The sequence below is a fragment of the Quercus suber genome, unplaced genomic scaffold (assembly GCF_002906115.3).
Source record: "Quercus suber isolate HL8 unplaced genomic scaffold, Cork oak 2.0 scaffold_635, whole genome shotgun sequence".
Classification (NCBI taxonomy): Eukaryota; Viridiplantae; Streptophyta; class Magnoliopsida; order Fagales; family Fagaceae; genus Quercus; species Quercus suber.
The window spans coordinates 39,656-52,632 of record NW_027070077.1 but is presented as its reverse complement, the minus strand read 5'-3'; the positions used below and the strand labels follow the sequence as shown (position 1 = coordinate 52,632).

The following is a 12,977-nucleotide window of genomic DNA, read 5'->3' as shown; positions in this document are numbered from 1 at the left end:
TTTTTTTTTTTCATTTCCCATAAAAACTTTCTTTTAATAGATTATTAATGAGTGCCCTTAGGGCACTCGTTAGCATTTCCCAAAGTTTTATTCGGAAATGTCTTTAGTAAGGAAATATTGCTATATACTTTGAGCCACTAAACATTCATATGGTCAATAATATTTATAGTCATTCAAATGCTGACATTATATACAAAATAACTCACAAATTAATACAAATATAAAGACTTCGAATTTGCTAAGGAGTGAATTGATTTCATCAAATCACTTAAATAAGCATTTAATAAAAATATTGTAAATTTTATAAGGGTAAATTAAAAAATTGGTTCTTGTTCTTAACACCATATTTCAATTTAGTCTCTAACCTTTCAATTGGGTCAATTTAGTCCTAAATTTTTTTAGTTTCGTGTCAATTTAGTCTTTATCGTTATTCCTTGGATAGAAAAAGCTGATATGTCAAACAAAATAATAAAAAATTATTTTTTATGTCACATCAATGCCAACTATACCGCCACTTAGATTAAAAAAAACAAAAAAATTAAATTAAAACTAAGACACGGGAGATCCCACCAACCACTCATCTCCATCTGCTTAACTGCTTTCCCTAAAATCCATTCTTCTTGCACATACAACATCAATCAAGAACCAAGATATTTTTCTTCCAAAAAAAAAAAAAAAAAAAGATATTCCTTGTCCAAAGATTATCCACTGCTACCCTGGGTTGTCATTTGAAGAAAGAAGGCAACCTTTCTTGGGACCTTTGTACATAAATACTCATTTGAGGAAATCATCTCCCTATAGACCTCTAAGAACTTAACAGTAGGAATGAACTTCAAGTTTATCTTCCTTTGAAGGCCTCAAAAATCTATTCCATCCCTTGGCCCGAAGTTACTTTAGAGTACAATAGTTCAATGAAATTTTCCATAGACTCAAACTCCCAATCTTGTGGTGATCTAGTGAATTAAGGGTTCCAACTACGCCCACGATCCAAATAAGATGCAAATGAGGCATTCTTGTCTACTGTGACTCCATAGGATTCAAGGAACATATCCTTAAGACAAGAATTTTCCCACCAAGTATCATGCCAAAAACTCACCCGTATACCAACCCTATTAATAAACTTGATTTTCTTTCAAAATATATCTCATCTGCTTTTGATACATTTCAAAAGGCTTATCCAATGTGAATTTCGTACCTTCTCCAATGACTAACCTGTCTCACAAATGTAGCCCAAACCGCAACAATCATTTCCCTAGAGGAGCTTGATTGAATTCAAACCCAAATCACAACTATCATTTCCCTAGAAGAGCTTGATTGAAAGTGCTCAGCTTACCAATCCCTAGTTTTAACTTTTAACAAGAGAGAGAGAGAGAGAGAGAGAGAGAGAGAGAGATTTTAGGGAGAGGATATGGAGATGATTTTGATTGGTTTAATTTCTTTTTTTTTTTAAATCTAACATGGCAGAACAATGGGCAGATAGTGTGACATGAAAAATAACATTTTATTTTTCCATTTGACACATCATCCTTCTCTATTCAAGGGATAATGACAGTGACTAAATTGAAACAAGACTAAAAAAGTCAGAGATTAAATTGACCCAATTGAAAGATTAGAGGCTAAATTGAAATATAGTGTAAAAGATAAAGACCAACTTTGTAATTTACCATTTTTATAAAAATATTCCAACTCATCTTTAATAAAAATAATGAATTGATGTAATTGTCCATTCTTTTGGTTTTTTTTTTTTTAAGATACAAAATGGACCCTCATTTTTGAGAGAGAGAGAGAGAGAGAGAGAGAGAGAGAATAATTGACCATATTGAATTAATTATGTTAAAGTATGAATATGTAGAATGTTTTATTTTTTATTTTTTATAATTTGATATTGGCAATAGGAGAGGAGGATTTGAATATTGGTTGTCTTTATTGGAAACATCAAGAAGCGTCAATTGAGTTAAAAAAACTCTTAACATTTTTTTTTTTGACAAACAGGAGTATCTACACCTCTTCAAGTATCTGACTATTATTTTGGATGTATGTCATCTTTTGTCATTTCTCACATCTAAAAGCCTTTTTATCAATTTGGTTACTAGCCATGAATAATAATTTCAAAACACTTTATCATTGAAGTTTGCTAAACATTCTAAACACTAAATTTTTTTATCGTCAAAACTCAACGGTTAAATTATACTTCACATGTTAATACCAAAACAACTTAAATAAGACCAAACACAGATATAATATCATTATTGCTACTCTACTAGTGGGAATCTAAAATTAATAATATGATTTGATAATAGTTTACATCATGAAACAAAAATAAATATGTACATAATTTATTAATCAAACTGATTTAAAGGATAAAAGTGGTAGGGCATCTGATGATGAAGTTGAACCTAATTCTAAACATGAACTTGTTGAAATTGAAATGTCATTTTGTGGACCCATTTCTTCATTTCTAACATATTCAAGTTCATCAAAATTTGGTTGAACATGAGAAACTTTTTGAACTCCCTCCAATTCCATCATGATCTCTAACATGGTAGGTCGTTTCGAACATCTTTTTGCAAGGTTAGCAATTGCGATGACTTCATCTTTATTACAAACCTTACGTACTTGAGTATCAAGTATATCAAAGAGACAGTTATCTTTTAATGAATGAACAAAATATGTAGATAGATTCCGACTTTCTGCTGATCTTGTCGAAGAAACTGGTTTTTCTCCTGTTAAAAGCTCAACAAGGACCACTCCGAAACTATAAACATCACTTTTGTCTGTAAATTGACTTGTTTGAAAGTATTCTGGATCCAAGTAGCCAAAAGTACCATATACTAGTGTGGTTACATGAGTTTGGTCAATGGCCACTGATCTTAAAGTGCCGAAAGCTGCTACTTTTGCTCTATATTTGTCATCAATGAGTATGTTTGAAGATTTTATGTCTCGATGGTAAATGGGTTGTGAAGCTGCAGAGTGTAAGTATGATAGAGCTCCCGCAATTTCTGTGGCAATTCTTAAGCGCATATCCCATGTTAGCAATGGAAAATCTTCATTTTCTTCGTGGAGATACTGAAAAAGTGTGCCATTGGAAATGAATTCATAAACTAACAAAGGAACTTCTGTCTCAAGACAACACCCGAGTAGTTTAACCACATTTCTATGATTGATTTGTGAAAGAATGATAATCTCATTAACGAATTGTTCAAGATTTCCCTCATCCACTGTGTTGCACTTTTTAATTGCCACAATTCTTCCATCAGTTAACATTCCTTTATAAACTGTACCTTGTCCACCCTTACCAAGTATTCTATTTTCATTAAAACGATCAGTTGCAATTTCCAACTCCTTTGAATTGAATAATTTTGCCTTCTGAACGTTGTTTTCATTTGAAGATAATTGTTGTTGTAATAACAAACCACCATTCCTTTTGAAGAATTTTTGCTTGAGCTTGATTTTGTTTCTTTTCTTTATCACTTTGTATAACCTCCAAATAACAAGGAGTAGAAACAGTACCCCAAAGCTTGGAGAAATAACTGCATACATCAAAAAAAAAAAAAATAGAAATATCACATCAACCTTTTTTTATTTTTTTATTTTTACGGTTAGAAACATCGGCCTAAAAATTTAGGTTATAGAAAAATATGAATAAGTGTAAATATATTTGGAGATAATTACAATGATTTGGAAACATCTTTCCCGCTAAAAGTTGCCAACATTTTTTTATTCTACATTAATATGTTCTCACAATATCCACAACCTAAATAAGTGTTAACTCCTAATTAATTTCCTGAGAAAAAGGGAATTTACTATCAGGTACTTGATTTTTTAGTTAACAGTTCAATTATGTAATGGCTTTCTGAGACTGGGATATTTTGTCACTTGTCTAACTTTTCAACGTGTCCCTGGGCTGTCCTGCCTTAAATGAGCTTAAACACCTAATTGATGAATTCTTACAAAATTTTTAATTTCAAAAATCTAAATTGAAATGAAGAATTGTACAACTTTATAGAGAAAGTTTATTTCTAGATAGATCTGTAATCTGTGGAAAAATATAGAAGAGTGATGAGTAATGCAATTCAGCTAATAGTCTGAAACTATCAAGTTATAGGAGGTACGAATATATCTTTTAGTGATAGATTGCCAAGAGAACAGAAATTAAAAGCTAATTGACGATTTATGTGCTTCATTTTCTAAATTTGCATTTAATTTAGTAAACTAAACGTGTATGAAATATAGTATTTTTTTTAATAACTTTTTCTTATCCGTGATCTAGCTCGGAAAGTAGAATCAATAAAATCCATTAAAAAGAATTAACTAAAAAACAAAATTTTAAGAGAAATGGAAATTAGAATTATAAACACCGTAGAGTTACACTAGATGTCAGTTGTACCGTCCCTCTTAATGTCATGGACCTTATGCCATGGCATATCCTAGTCACGTAACCAAGATCTTGTTATTATTTTTCACTATATTCATTTTCCAAATTTCCAAAGTTAATGAGCAATAGGACATACCGAGAATGGCTATCTTCAATGGAGACCTTGGCTTGTTGCAATTGTAACTGCCTTCTGTATTCTCACACTCTAAATCGGGGGAACAAACGGGATACTGTCGCTTTTTATCTTCGCATTCATTTATATCTGATAGGAATAAGATAACACGAAAATTAATAAATTTTTGTGCATTTTGGTGTTTACATACATATCTTTGCTCACTTATATAGGCAACAGAGGTTTGGGCAAAATTTGTTGCTCACTCATATTGGCAACAGAGGTTCCAAAAGTACTAAGCACAAGTCGTTCTTCAAAATTGATTTGGGTTGAATCCAAGGAGGTTAATCAAGCTCAAACAGCCTTATTACAAGGATTGCCTTGGTTCTTAAGCATCCGGGAAAACATAAGCAGACTCTTAACATAAACAGAAAACACCAAAAAGTTATGGCTCAATCAAAAGCTGAAAGTAGAAAACCAAAAGGTGGTCGGAGCCAGTTGCAAGTGAATCGCTTTAGCTTTTTCAGGCTTTGTGGCAAAACGCAAATGTTATTTTAGCAAAAGCTTAAGACACCGACAGGTTTAAATATAGAAATAAAAAAGGGATAAATTACAACGATTATCATTGAGAATTTAGGAAGTAAAACCCCCCACTTGAGGTTTGTATAAATGCAAAGATTGATTCATGCCCTCTAAAAAGTGTGATTTCACTGACAATTCTTACCCAAAAGATGAGATGACATTCCCTCTCATGAGTTTGATCATGAGATAGCACACACACATATATAGAGGTTGGGTTCAAGCTACATCATCACTTTAAGTAATATCACACTATTAAATTTCTTGTTATTGGAATAATAATTTAAAATTCACACTATTTGATTACATATTTTCTATATTCTTAACATATATGTTGAATTTCACGACAAAATAGGAAGTTATTTACTTTTTCATCCATTAACTCATATTTGATATATAATTTTAAATTACAAAAAGTTGAACTTTAAATATCTGATTGATAACATGGTTATTCATCCTTAACCTTTTTGAAAATTTTGCAATCATGGAGAGTATATGAAGATAATGTAATCCATCAGTGGATTTGTCAAAAATTGCTTTCAATAAAAATATTAAATGGTTTAACATTGTTTAAAGTTATACTATGGATAAATTGAGTCCAAACCTCCTCTCATAAAATCTTTAGAGGGTGTGTTATTTCATAGAACGTTTTTTGGAGTGTCATTTTGTAAAATTGTGAAGAAAGTTGGTGTAATTTATCCAAAAAGAAAAAGAAAAAGAGAAAAGGTGTACAAGATATAAATAAGAACACATAATACTTATTATATTATATATTAGATCATTATATAATGGGAAATACATAGTTTAGTTTAGGATAAATTTAAGTTAGAAATTTAGAATATATATATATATATATGTTATTTTGATAAATATTTCAGATTAAAACCTAATCATTAACTTAAAATGAAAGTGTGGAACATTAGAAATACAGTATAAATTTTTAAAGATATAATTTAACATCTTTTATATTTTAAGATTGTGTTGTTAGTAATTAGTGTTTGTAAAAAAGTCGAGTTGAGATGAATTGAGTAATGTTTAGGATTATTTATTTAATTATTTTTTGAATAGGAGTTGTGGTCAAGTTTATCACCAAATTAGATAACATATTTAAGTTTTGTTCATTTTCTGGTTGAACAAATTTAAGCATGTTCATGAACAACAAAATTAGATCAATCATTTCTGATATATAGTAAACATTGCAACAAAAATTTGTATGCTGAATGAGGATTAGCATGCTGAATGAGGAATGGAAATCCACAATATTTTAATTATATATGTAAACATTGCAACTAAAATTATGATGTCCACTGAGCAATAATTGCTAATTATTACTATGTCAAGACATTAATCAATTTTTAGTTTAGGCGAGATTCAAATCCCAAGTATTTTATTTGACGATAAAAATTTTACCAATTAGGTTAATGGAAATCCACAATATTTTAATTATTTGATATATATATATATATATATATGCATCTAGTGCAATAATAAAAAATAAAGACAAAGTTTTAACCCATTGATAATTTATTTTAGTATAAATATAGTATATGAGGATAAGTTATATAAAATCATATATTATTCTTGAATATAATTTAAAATAACGTGGTATTATACATACTTTTAAATTTTTTAAAAGAATTTTTCTCTATAAAATGATAGTCTCTATTTAAAAGATGGATCACAAATATGCCACAGTTTTTTGGCCCTATCTTTTGACATACACTCTAGTTGATTATCTTTTGTTCTCCTCAATGTAACAAAATGTAATTTCGTCTAATATAATTACTCTTTGGAAACAATTCCAACAATACCAAGCATTATTTCTCAAAACCATAATTAGTAATGTACAGGGCAGAATATGTATGGTATGAAATATGTCTGTGTTTCATTTATTATGAATTTGAACAAAAAAAATTCATACAAGTATAATACGAAAAACGTTTAATACATGTTTAATATGTTTATTTTTAGTTATAAAAAACGTGTATTTTGTAGAGTAAACTAGAGTTTTATTAAGAAATATGTACATACGTGTAATATATGGTATGTGTACTTTACTTACAATGCTCAAAAGAATAAATTTTGCCAATATTAATATTTCTGTTAAATTCGAATCTACTAGAATTTTTTTTTTTTTTTTTGCAATAGTCNTGACACTTTACCCACCTGAGGTTAGGTCCGTTACTCCTCCGTAACCCACCTTCAGTGCAGACGTTACTCTAACAGATTTTTTATCAAAACCAAAACTCAAAACAGATCAAACACTCCTTTTTCTCCCAGAATTAAATAGTTTTAGGCTTATGTGACTGAAACTATTCCGAATCCAAATCCAACGAATTCCTTAAATTTCAAGGCATAAATAATTAAATACTCCTTGTTAGAGTTTTTGAAATTATATAAAATAAAAGTTGCTAAAAGGTTAGCAAAATATATATATATATATATAAAATCCTTCAGTACTCTCTCTCTCCAATCCTTCAATCTCTCTTTCTCTCTACGCTTTTCTGATCTCCTCCATCTTCGACGATCCAGACCCATAGCTGAGCTCCACCCCACACCGATGATCAAAATAAAATCACCAACCTAGGCGCGTTGTCACACCACCAAACCCACGGGCCATAGCTGATCTACCATGGCAGGGGCGGTGAATTGACAGAGGAGGACAAGGGTGTGTCTGGAGGCAGCTGATCCATCATGGGTATGGATTTGGTTTAGAAACGTGATCTTGAGGGAGGCGAAGTCCACCGATCCAGCGTCGTACGTTGGATTTGGATTCGGAATAGTTTCAGTCACATAAGCCTAAAACTATTTAATTCTGGGAGAAAAAGGAGTGTTTGATCTGTTTTGAGTTTTGGTTTTGATAAAAAATCTGTTAGAGTAACGTCTGCACTGAAGGTGGGTTACGGAGGAGTAACGGACCTAACCTCAGGTGGGTAAAGTGTCAAAAATTAAACCACGGGTAGGCAAATAGAATTAGAGGTAAACCACAGGTGGGTAAATTGTAATTATCCCTAAAAATTTTACCAATTGAGCTAATAGAAATTAACAATATTTTATTTATTTGATATATATATATATATATATGCATCTATTGCAATAATAAAAAATAAAGACAAAGTTTTAACCCATTCATAATTTATTTTAGTATAAATATAGTATATGAGGATAAGTTATTTAAAATCATATATTATTCTTGAATATAATTTAAAATAACGTGGTATTATACATACTTTTAAATTTTTCAAAAGAATTTTTCTCTATAAAATGATAGTCTCTATTTAAAAGATGGATCACAAATATGCCACAGTTTTTGGCCATATCTTTTGACGTACACTCTAGTTAATTATCTTTTGTTCTCCTCAATGTAACAAAATGTAATTTCATCTAATATAATTACTCTTTAGAAACAATTCCAACGAAATACCAAGCATTATTTCTCAAAACCTGTACAGGGCAGAATATGTATGGTATGAAATATGTATGTGTTTCATTTATTATGAATTTGAACAAAAAAAATTCATACAAGTACAATACGAAAAACGTTTAATACATATTTAATATGTTTATTTTTAATTATAAAAAACGTATATTTTGTAGAGTAAACGAGAGTTTTATTAAGAAATATGTACATACGTGTAATATATAGTATGTGTACTTTACTTACAATGCTCAAAAGAATAAATTTTGCCAATATTAATATTTCTGTTAAAATCGAATCTACTAGAATTAATTTTTTTTTTTTTTGCAATACTCTTATTATTACGTATTAATTATTTATTATTATTATTTTGATATGTATTAAGTATTATTTTGCCAATATTAATATTTCTGTTAAAATCGAATCTACTAGAATTAATTTTTTTTTTTTTTGCAATACTCTTATTATTACGTATTAATTATTTATTATTATTATTTTGATATGTATTAAGTATTATTTTGGAGGAAGACAATAGTCTTATTTTTTATTTGAGAAACACACACACACATATATAGGGGAAGGGAGATGAGATAAGGGAATATAATAATAGTCTTATTGTATGCAACCTTTCATCAAGCTGAACGGTCTATAGCTAATATATATACATATATATATATATATATATAAGGATTTAGCAACAAAAAGGAAAAGAAAGAGTGATCTATATATGAGTCAAAATAAGGCATGTAATATAAAAAGTAGGGGAAAATCAAAGGTGTTGGTAATAGGAGTTTACCTTGACATCCCATGTTAATTAAAGGATTTCCTACGAATCCATAACGGCAATGATAATACTCGACCCCGTCTCTTGTATAATCCCAATCTATATGCCGTCTAAAATAAAACTCCTCAATATCATCAGTCAGTGAAGTTTAATACAGTCCACTCCAGCACCACAGGAACGTAATCCAAATTCAGAACATGGTTAGAGGTAGAGGGATCTGTTTTATCTAACCATTGTGTCTCTGCTAGGAAGGCACGTTGGCAACTACTCGTGTTTGAGAAAGTAACATTAAGTAGCTGAATCCCATCAGGGAATGTGGTCTGGCAGCAATCGAACCCTGAGCATTTACCTATCAACTTTTTATTACTGCAATCCGTCTTGCAACCAACCACCATCATAGGATCCAGACCAGTCATTGTGGCCAAGTACGTAGTTGCAACCAACCGAAACGAATTTATTCCGATTTGACGAGAAATAAAATGGAGTTCCGGAGATGTTCACCGGTGCAACACTCCCCGCCGAACTCTGATTTATGCAGTTTGAAGAAGAAATAATAGGCATCTTGACTCGAATGAGTCCGGGCTCATAAGAAAATTTATCATACGAATCACTAATATTGATTTCCAGCACCTCCTTGCCAATGCTGGGTAAGAAGACTATAGCAGCAGCAGCGACGCCACTTTCATTGCAAACAATTTCAAATGACTGGTGCATGAAACAATCGCTTCCGATTCCAAACGGATATGGAATCGAAACCTTTCCACAGCTAGCAGGACAATTGGGTTTTGCCATAGGTGGTGCTCCTTCTGCCAATCCATATGCCACTGCCAGCAGAAGTAAGAAAGTAATTCTCATTACAAATGTCACAGCCATTTTAATTTCTGGGTGTCTTTTACGGTTCAACAAAGCAATATATATACACATACATACATGGCCTTGCAAGAAAAGTATAGCTAGATAAGATATTTTTCCGCACCTTCCGATTTTGTTCCTTCGTTTACTTAGACTTTATAATTTGCTACTTTTATCTCAGTTTATTTGTCCTTCATTTAATTTTGAAAATTTTCAAAATATTGTCTAATTTTTAAAAATAAAAATTATTAGTTTATTAATTTTTCTATTATATCCTTACTTTATTTCAAAACTATTTAAAAAGAAAACTAATTAATATTTAAAAAAATTAATTTAATTAGGCACATTTTTAGTTGTCTCATTAAAAATAACTTTTTTTAAAAAAAAAATTTGATAAATTTATTTAAGGGTAGTTTTGTAAACTTATATATTTTTATAAAGCAGACAAGATAATAAATAATGTTCCCTTAAATAACTTGACTTTTTAAACATGACAAATAAATTAGAACGGACGGAATAGAAGGAGAGAGAGAGAGAGAACCAATGAAAGTGAAAAAGTTAACTCCTTTGACGGAAGGCGAATGTATATTCCCCCCACCCCCCACCCCAAAAAAAAAAAAAAGTCATTAGAAAAGACTCAAAGAGCTATCATGTTATTGTCTTTAACCTTTAAAAAAAAAAAAAAAATTATATTACAAGTACTATGAACAGAAAGAGTCATAAACCACTTTTTTTTTTTTGGTTTCCCAAGGTATCCCCAGGCTTTGCCTGGGACTAATCCTCCGAGGTACTGTCGGGCACCAAAGATGGGGGGACCTCTCCTAAGAAGGTTTGCTGCATCCACAAGGGCTCGAACTAGAGACCACTTGCTTAAGGGACCAGAGCCCCTTCCACTTCAGGCCAACCTTCGTTGGTGTCATGAACCACTTCAGACTCTGAACTACAAAGGTGTTGCGTACGTAAAGTACTAACTACTAATCAATCATTTTAAACAAAAAATGCGAACAATTCAAAAAAATTTTAGGGAACGTGAACCATTCAATTTTATTTTTTTAGGGAACTTGAACCATTCAATTTTTTTTTTAGGGAAGGTAAACCATTGTTGCCATTCAATTAAAAAGTAACTGTTTTCTCCAAAAAAAATAAATAAAGACCGGATATAATATGTTAACGTGTATAATATATTGTGGGCTTTAGGCCCAGTTAGATTATTTATACAGCACACATATTTACTTGTATAGCACATATATGCCTCCTATATAAAGTCATATATGTATATTTATTTCATCATGAAATACCATACAATTACATTCAGTATTTCTAACATGGTATCAGAGCCACTGCTCTAATCCTTTGGTGTGCCGCTCTTAAGCAGTCTTGTCTTCTTGGGTGTCATCTGCAGCCGTTGTTGTAAGTAGCACCATTGCCTCCACCGTGACTTCAGTACATCAAAGACCACTGCCTTACCGCCACCACCGCTTCCGCTACTCCGATCAGACCACAGATTGCACCATCGGAAAGTATTCTCTCCGATCTAAATTTTTGTGAAATATCATCTTCATCGGACCTTCCACGTGCCGCCACACGCCACTATAATTCTTGGCATTACTGGCACGCGCCTCCACGCGCTGTCAATATTCTTCACGCGCCGTCCATGTGCCTCCACGTGCTTCCACGCACCTCACGCACTAGACTCGGTTTGTTGATGTCATCATCTTCGCCATGTCAGCCCTGGTGACGTCATAACTACTTGCGTCAGCTTGCTTACGTCAGCACTGAGAAGCGATCATGTCATCACCGCTGACCGTTGACCGCGTTGACTTTGACCGGGCCATTGACTTTGACTGTTGACTTTTCCTCCGGTTGACTTTTTTCAGTCAAGGTCCTCCTTACCCAGTTTTTCGTGTAGATTTCATTTTTGCAGTCCATTTTTGCATACTTTGCATCTAAATGAAGAATAAGGGCAGGTCTTCTTCTTATTGCAACAATCATCGATGCCAATCCATCAAACGTTTTTACAAATTTTGCAAATGTTTTGGCCACAATATTGAGACTTGCTATCATCACAACAAATCAACTGTTTCAATTTCTGCTGCGACTGTTGCTAATATTGAGAGTGTCCAACCAATGGCTCCTGTCTCTGCACAGTCTAAGTCTTCGGGATCCACTTTCTCCATTTCCAGAGATGACCTTATAAATATCATCGCCAATGTCATTCATATGGTTGGTAATGTATCTTATTCCTCTTCTCTCTCAGTTTATCTGGTATGTCTCCTACCTCTTGCTTATGGATTCTGCTTGTTGCAATCACATGACACCTCACTTGTCCTTATTTTCTGACCTTAAACCTGCACCGCACCCTTTTAATATTCACACAGCAAATGGTTCCACAATGTCTGGTCATAATATAGGTTCAGTTTCAACTTCCAACCTCCAGTTCCTAGAGTTTTTAATGTTCCTGACCTTTCTTATAATTTATTTTCTGTGGGACAATTAGCTGAGTTGAGTTATTGCATTACCTTTGATTATTCTAGGGTCATTGTACAGGATCCTAGGTCGGGACAGGAGCTTTGGGACCGGTCCCAGAGTTGGGCGTATGTTTCTCGTGGACAACCTTCGTCTTCCACTTGTTGCTTCTGTTTATGTTGCTGCAGCTGCTGCAGTTTCTTCCACTCCTTCCCTTGCACTTTGACATGCTCGACTTGGTCATGCATCTTCCTTTCGGGTACAACAATTGGCTTCTAAAGGTTTGTTAGGTTCAGTGTCTACAGAAAATTTTGATTGTGTTTCACGTCAGTTAGGAAAACAAGCAGCTTTGCCTTTCAATACTAGTGAATCAATATTCACTGATATCTTT

At 32.3% G+C, this 12,977-nt stretch overlaps 3 protein-coding genes across 3 annotated transcripts in view; all 3 read right to left on the bottom strand.

The window, feature by feature from the left end:
- LOC111983080 (cytochrome P450 97B2, chloroplastic) overlaps nucleotides 1-1,248 on the bottom strand; it is a 27,552-nt gene extending 26,304 nt beyond the window's left edge. The window contains 1 exon segment of the mRNA XM_065765524.1: nucleotides 1,213-1,248. Coding sequence (XP_065621596.1) covers nucleotides 1,213-1,248 — 36 coding nt within the window.
- A 1,014-nt stretch (nucleotides 1,249-2,262) lies between these two features.
- On the bottom strand, nucleotides 2,263-9,343 carry LOC111983072 (wall-associated receptor kinase-like 10). Its single transcript, XM_065765522.1, has 3 exons — nucleotides 9,281-9,343; nucleotides 4,512-4,637; nucleotides 2,263-3,530 (listed from the first exon to the last, which is right to left on the bottom strand). The coding sequence occupies exons 1-3, from the start codon at nucleotides 9,291-9,293 to the stop codon at nucleotides 2,344-2,346; spliced, it is 1,326 nt and encodes a 441-aa protein (XP_065621594.1). The 5' UTR covers nucleotides 9,294-9,343; the 3' UTR covers nucleotides 2,263-2,343.
- Nucleotides 9,344-9,631: 288 nt separating this feature from the next.
- On the bottom strand, nucleotides 9,632-10,141 carry LOC111985810 (wall-associated receptor kinase-like 8). Its single transcript, XM_024017467.1, has one exon. The coding sequence runs from the start codon at nucleotides 10,139-10,141 to the stop codon at nucleotides 9,632-9,634; it is 510 nt and encodes a 169-aa protein (XP_023873235.1).
- Nucleotides 10,142-12,977: the final 2,836 nt, after the last annotated feature.

What these genes read in the sequence shown, in the direction of transcription:
- LOC111985810 (XM_024017467.1), bottom strand. Translation starts at nt 10,141, where the DNA reads ATGGCTGTGACATTTGTAATGAGAATTACTTTCTTACTTCTGCTGGCA.
- LOC111983072 (XM_065765522.1), bottom strand. An exon ending in ATTGAAGATAGCCATTCTCG is followed by an intron (nt 3,531 to 4,511) that starts GTATGTCCTATT and finishes TGATGTATGCAG; the next exon opens with TTATTTCTCCAAGCTTTGGG.